At 52.2% G+C, this 6,000-nt stretch overlaps 1 protein-coding gene across 1 annotated transcript; it reads left to right on the top strand.

Moving 5' to 3' along the window:
• Nucleotides 1-1,503: 1,503 nt before the first annotated feature.
• Wfdc5 (WAP four-disulfide core domain 5) lies at nucleotides 1,504-6,000 on the top strand. The gene is made up of 3 exons (XM_036184320.1): nucleotides 1,504-1,588; nucleotides 5,573-5,713; nucleotides 5,804-6,000. The coding sequence occupies exons 1-3, from the start codon at nucleotides 1,504-1,506 to the stop codon at nucleotides 5,998-6,000; spliced, it is 423 nt and encodes a 140-aa protein (XP_036040213.1).

A 6,000-nucleotide genomic window follows, 5' to 3' on the forward strand; every position in this document is an offset into this window, starting at 1 on the left:
CAGGTGTGAAACTCAGGGTGTGGCCCCTTAGTGAAAGGAGGGTGATTTGCTCAGGAGGCCGGGGAGGACAGGAGTCTCATTGACACCCACATTAGCTCTAGCCAGAGAATTTCGTCAAACCAGAGCCATGTTCTATCCATCCTGCAGAGCCATGCCAGTCCAGGCAAAGAGCGGTACATCTGGATGCCTTTGGAAGTGACCTCACCTAGGATGTTGGTCTCACTTCCATCCACAGAGTCTCAAGATGAGAGGCTAGTCTTGACCTCATTCACCATGCCAACCTGAGCCAACTTCTCCAGAAGGAAGTCCTAACCCTGGTCCTTTGCTGTCCCCATTTCTTGTCACCTTGTCATCCAAACTGATTCCTAGCCCTTGTCTAAGACACCATGGGAGCTTCAAGACCTTAAGAGAGTCAGGGGGCACAATCTCACTCAACTATCACCCTGCACACCATCAACGAAGCCGAACTCAGGACAGGCACAAATAAAAGGTCTTTGCTTGGAATCTTAGGAATTGAGACCCTGGAGGCACGAGTTCAGAGTCTGCCTTAGTATTCTGAAGAAGGCAGGGGTGACGGGGGCTCAGACTGGCAAGCAGAGCTCGTGCCACGGAGCAGTAGAATTCCCTTTGTGGGAAAACTGCACTGGATGTTGAGGAAGGAAAGGGGCTATGTTGAGGCTGATGGTGCAGGCCTGTAATCAAAGCTACTCGGGAAACTGAGGCAGGAACATCAGAAGTCTGGACTGACTGGGCTACATACAGAGCAGCAAGGACAATGCCAGGCCAGGAATCTTATCCAGGCCTTGTCTCAAAACTTAAAAGTTAAAGGGCTTAGGAATGCAGCTCGGTGGTAGAATGCTTGCCTAGCGTGAGAGAGGCCCCGGGTTTAATCTCCAATACAGGTTGGACAGGCAGTGGGGAGTAACTCGGGTAGTGGCCAAAGGAAACCAATGGAAGGATTATATACTTAGTAAGCATGTCCACAAAACAAAAGTTCGATGCCATCTCCTTATGCATCTCTGGGCACAATAAACTGGCCTGTTGTACCAGATGTTCCAGATGCCTGTAGTCAGAGGGTGGAGGTGGCCAAGGCTTACATTCCCAGGCAGAGCCGGCCATGTAAGTTGAACTGCCTTACAGGAAAGTCACCATGCCTGACTTTCGTTATAACCCCGCCTCCACTCCCCATGATACAGATGAGAAGCCTGAGGCCTAAAGACGCAAGACTTGCCCACTACTCAGAGGCCAAGTCAGCAATACAGGCAGAACTAGACCCAAGTCCCCACACAAGTACCTCTGCCGCCTGCCTTCAATTCTTGCACAAGCAGCCCTTGCCTTGAAGAGATCAGGCAGCAGGGTGGGGACGAGATCAGGGAAGCACAAGCCATCCTAATCGTCCTCTGGTCCTCCTCCCCTGACTCAACTGCTCTGGCATCCCTGGAGCTGCAGGTGTTAATTTGGAGGCCTCTGGGCCCTGAGCTTACTGGGTGCCACAAAAGAAACATGAGAATCTGGAGCTCCCTCCTCCTGGTAGTCCTCCTGGCTTTAGAGACCCAGCTGCCTGTGGCCTTGTGCAGGAACAAGGGAGGTGAGTGTCGTGAATTCCTCTGCTCCAAAGGCCAGGGGGCTTCTTCCTCTCTATGGAGAGTGAGGTCTTTGGGAAAGCCAGTGATTTTGTGTGTGTGTATCTGTCTGTGTGTCTGTGTGTCTGTCTGTCTGTCTGTCTCTCCACACACGTCAGTGCTCCCAGGAGCCTGCATTTTTATCTGTACATCGAGCTTGTTCATGCTGTGTCTTCACCTATCAATGACCTCTGCCACTTTCTCTGTGCTTGCCTGTGCTTACAGTCACATCTGAACGTTTTCAAGGACACACATCTGTTTCTGTGTACATATGTGCCTTTGTTCCCGTTCCTGCAAAGCTCTGTCTATACACATAAGTTTAGTGTGTCTGAGCTTATAGACATGTCTGCATGCATCCATGTGTCTCTCTGTATAGGGGAAAACATACCTACCATTCTGATTGCGTTAACGGGGGTATAAGCCTTCTCTGGGCCCCAGGGACCTGTAGAAGGGACTTGGGAGTTAGTAAGGAATGCGGCCTTCGGGATCTGGGGTCTGATGGGAGGAATCTCTGCTTTTGCCTCTCTTCTTCCTCCCTTCTGTGTCAAAGCCATTCCCACAAAGCTCAGGTTGGTGTGTTGACAGCGAGGGATGCACAGGTGTTCTTACACAGGGGCCGCCCTGTCTGGCGGAAGCCACTCCTCCGTGCCCCTCTGAGGCTAGAATGCTTTGACCTACATTCACTCCTGCAGAGCTGGCCTTGCTTTTGTGGAAAGACTCCTCCAAGGCTGGGGAAGCCTGTGCAGGGCAGGTTGATGGAGAGAGCCGGCTCTTCATGGCGCCCTTTCCTTTTGCCCTGGATTATGCCTTTCTGAGAGGCACAGGTCTCTGCCTGGGGCATGAGCTGGCTTGGGGAGGTTGGTGTTTGGAGATCCCTGGCTGAGGGTGGAAGGCTGCTAGGAGGCTCCAAGGCCAGACCTCGTGTTGACTATAATTCAGGCAACCATCATGGTGTTGTAGTGGGTCAGTACTATTTTCATCCATTTTACTGATAAGGAAGCCAAGGCACAGTGGTAACCACCTGCCTAAGGCCAAAGACCAAGATGGCATCAGAAGTGGGTCTGGTCATGGTCCTTGTGCCTCAGAAGGCTCACTTCACCAACTTACTCCCTGTGAAATGGATCCACGCTTTCCTCTCAGGAGGAAATGGGGCCTTGAAGGAGAAATGTCAGGTACACCCATAAGTACAACGCATGTGGTGATGTGTGGATCGACTGAGGTGGCCTAAGAGAGCAGTCCTGCCACCACACCCAGGCTGAGAGACCTGGTTCCACCAGAGCTTGGGCCTGCTCTGCCTGGCCAGGTGTGACACACTTACCACTCCTGCCAATCCATCCTGCCCAGGTTTCTCTGACACAGCTGCCCGGCTCTCAGTAGAGTCTCAGACAGTGACAGAAGGTGACAGGACTGGGGGAAGGAAAGCCTCAGTTTGTCTAGGTGGACGCTCAGCCACCTCTGTTTGTAGGAGCCCACGCTCCTCCTTCGAATGTCAGGGTGTTGGCAGTTGTGTAGAGTTACATGTATCAAGGGTGAGGCGTGCTCCTGTACCTGACTTCATCTGTGGAGCTGAATACATTGATTTAACCATGCCCAGGTCGGTTGCTACACAGGTATGGAGTCTACACATCAGCTGTGGGGTGTGTGTGTGTGTGTGTGTGTGTGTGTGTGTGTGTGTGTGTGAGAGAGAGAGAGAGAGAGAGAGAGAGAGAGAGAGAGAATGTGAGGGGGGAGTGTGTGTGAGACTCAGAAAAAATGTGTCATCGAGTAGGAAACCTGGGTGTGGAGGGAAGGTAAGGAGATGGGGTCGGGAAGTGTGACCACCCAAGCCCTGCACCTCTCTCTGTACGCTCCAGACTTTTATGTCTGTCTCCACACTGTGGCATTGACAGTTTGTTCCACTTAAAACACCAACTTTCTGTTCCCTCCCTATCAGTTTAGTCCCTGGAATCCAACCCCTGGGCCCTCCTCCAGAAGTTCTCCCGGCCTCTATCCTGCAAACTACGCTCCACCAGCGTGCACACCCCTCCACCCCCAGCCCGATAGGAGTTTCTGCTTCCTTGCTTAGGATCCAGGCAGCTCCATTTGGCCCACTGTCTCAAGCTTGAGCATCCCTGCAATGGGCTTGTGAATTTGATACTAAATCTTGGCCTGTAGATAGTCTCCAAAGGCTCATCCTCCAACCCCCTGGCCCAGCGCGCAAACACACACACACACACACACACACAGCCCTTCTCCCCCCACCCCCAAATACCCACATTCCCCCAAGGAAGACATTCCTCAGAATGTGTGCTCCCTCCCAGGCTAAGCTGCTCACTCTCCAGCAGGGGGCAGCAGTTCAGTTTAAATCATCAGTTTAAGAACTAAAGCACCAGCAAGGGACCACCTACTGTGTGCATAGCCAGTGCCCAGGCAGGCACAGAAAGAAGAAGGTTGGACATTGAGCCAATGGAGCTGTTTGAACGCTAAGCAAGGAGTGGGGAGCTTCTCTCTGATGGGTGGAGCTAGGGTAGGGTGGGTTGCAGGATAGGGGCAGGAAGAACTTCTGGAAGAGGGTCCCCAGGATCTCATCATAACCCTGGGTCCATCTATGATGCTAGACTGAACTGAAGCTCAAGGACCAGCCCCATCCCTATAGCTCAAAGCAGCCACAGCAGAATGAAACAATTAAAGGGAGCCAGACCCAGAGAGTCCCAGCCTAGGCCGGCGCTGGCGTAGGCCGGTCACCGTCCTTGTGGGGCTTTAATTTCTCTCTCCAAATGGATATAGTGAGTGGTGTGTGTGTGTGTGTGTGTGTGTGTGTGTGTGTGTGTGTGTGTGTGTGTGTGTGTATAACTCATAGAAAATGTTTCAGTGAGTAGAATTTCCACCTTGTGTGTGACATCACAAGAAGACTAATTAGATCAACTCCAGGACAGAACATTCTAGAACTGTTAGGAGGAAAGGTTCAAAGACAGAGTTGATGCCAGAATCTGAAGTGGTGGGCATAGCAGGGCTGATGTGCCTCATTGTAAGCAGCGGGGCACACATGAAACACTGGACCTCTCTTCAAATGCCCCTCTTCCCAATGGCCATTATGTCCCCAGCACTGTGCACTGTGCTGTGCTCGTGGAGAACCAGGCAAGCAGGTGACAAGTCTCAGCCTCTAGCCCATGAGAGGGACAGACAGCTGCAGGCACACACCCCAGTGCTGACCCGGCTCCATGGGCTCAGAGCAGCAGGGTCTCCTGCAGGGAGGTGATGTTTCAACTGAGACCAAGAAACTGATCAAGTGGCTAGGGCAGAAGATGGTCCCAGGCAAAGCCCAAGCCTTGCAGAGAGTGAGCTGCCTTGGAGCAGCTCAGGAGCCTGTGAGCAGGAAAGTAGGGGTGACGGAAAATAAGGCCAAAGAGGTGCAGGTGGGCAGGGGCCAGACCAGGCACGATCTTATTATCTGAGGTGAGACTGTGTATGTATGTTTGCACATATGTGTGGAGGCATGGAGACCAGAGGACAAGTTGAGGGAGACTGGAGTGTCACATCTCAAGTGACATCCACCTTGTTTTTGAATCAGAGTCTCTCACTAACCTTGAACTCATCTAGCAGGCCAGGCTGGCTGGCCAGCAGGCCTCAGGAATCGACCTGTCTTCACCTCCTAGGAGCTAGGATTACAAGCGCATATCACACCCCATTACCCACTCCACCTACCCCCACACTTTTTTTTAACATGGGTTTTGAGGATCAAATTCTCAATTGAGTGATCTCTGTAGCTTGAGGTTTTAATTTCATTTTTCTCCTATCTGTTATGCCACTTGAATGTCAAATTAGCCCCAGATGGGAGAAAAACTATAAAACTCATCCTGATGGCAAGCAAGAAATAAGAGACTGAGAGGTTAGAACCTGCAATCCCCAGGTCAGTGATTGTTACACAACCCTGAGTTGCCTCTGGTTACGATGTGAGGGTTCTCGTGCAGAAAAATTGGGGGGCTGCCCACCAGACGATGGACCTTGCCTCCAGGGGACTCCTGACCAGTGCATGAATGACCGCCAGTGTCCCTCATCTATGAAGTGCTGCTCCAGAGCCTGTTTCCGCCAGTGTGTCCCCAGGGTCTCAGGTAAATGGCCTCTCACTGTGCCGACCACCCAAGCCCCAACCCCAGGGCTATCGGGCACAAGCGAGACTCATTCACGCTCCTGTATTGCAGTAAAGCTGGGCAAGTGCCCCGTGGATAAACTCCACTGCCTCAGTCCTAAAAAGCACACGTGTAACAAAGACTCGGACTGCTCAGGCAAGAAGCGATGCTGCCTCAGCGCCTGTGGCCGGGACTGCCGAGACCCCAGCAAAGGTACCATTCCTGGAGGCCAAGACAGTGTCTTCCCCTTCAGCCTAGCTCTAGTCTAG

The sequence above is a fragment of the Onychomys torridus genome, chromosome 4, assembly GCF_903995425.1.
Source record: "Onychomys torridus chromosome 4, mOncTor1.1, whole genome shotgun sequence".
NCBI lineage: Eukaryota > Metazoa > Chordata > Mammalia > Rodentia > Cricetidae > Onychomys > Onychomys torridus.

Bases quoted from the DNA above. Each gene is read 5' to 3' on its own strand.
- Wfdc5 (XM_036184320.1), top strand. From the start codon at position 1,504: ATGAGAATCTGGAGCTCCCTCCTCCTGGTAGTCCTCCTGGCTTTAGAG. The intron at 1,589-5,572 runs GTGAGTGTCGTG...GTTCTCGTGCAG, and splicing joins CTTGTGCAGGAACAAGGGAG to AAAAATTGGGGGGCTGCCCA. The intron at 5,714-5,803 runs GTAAATGGCCTC...CCTGTATTGCAG, and splicing joins GTGTGTCCCCAGGGTCTCAG to TAAAGCTGGGCAAGTGCCCC.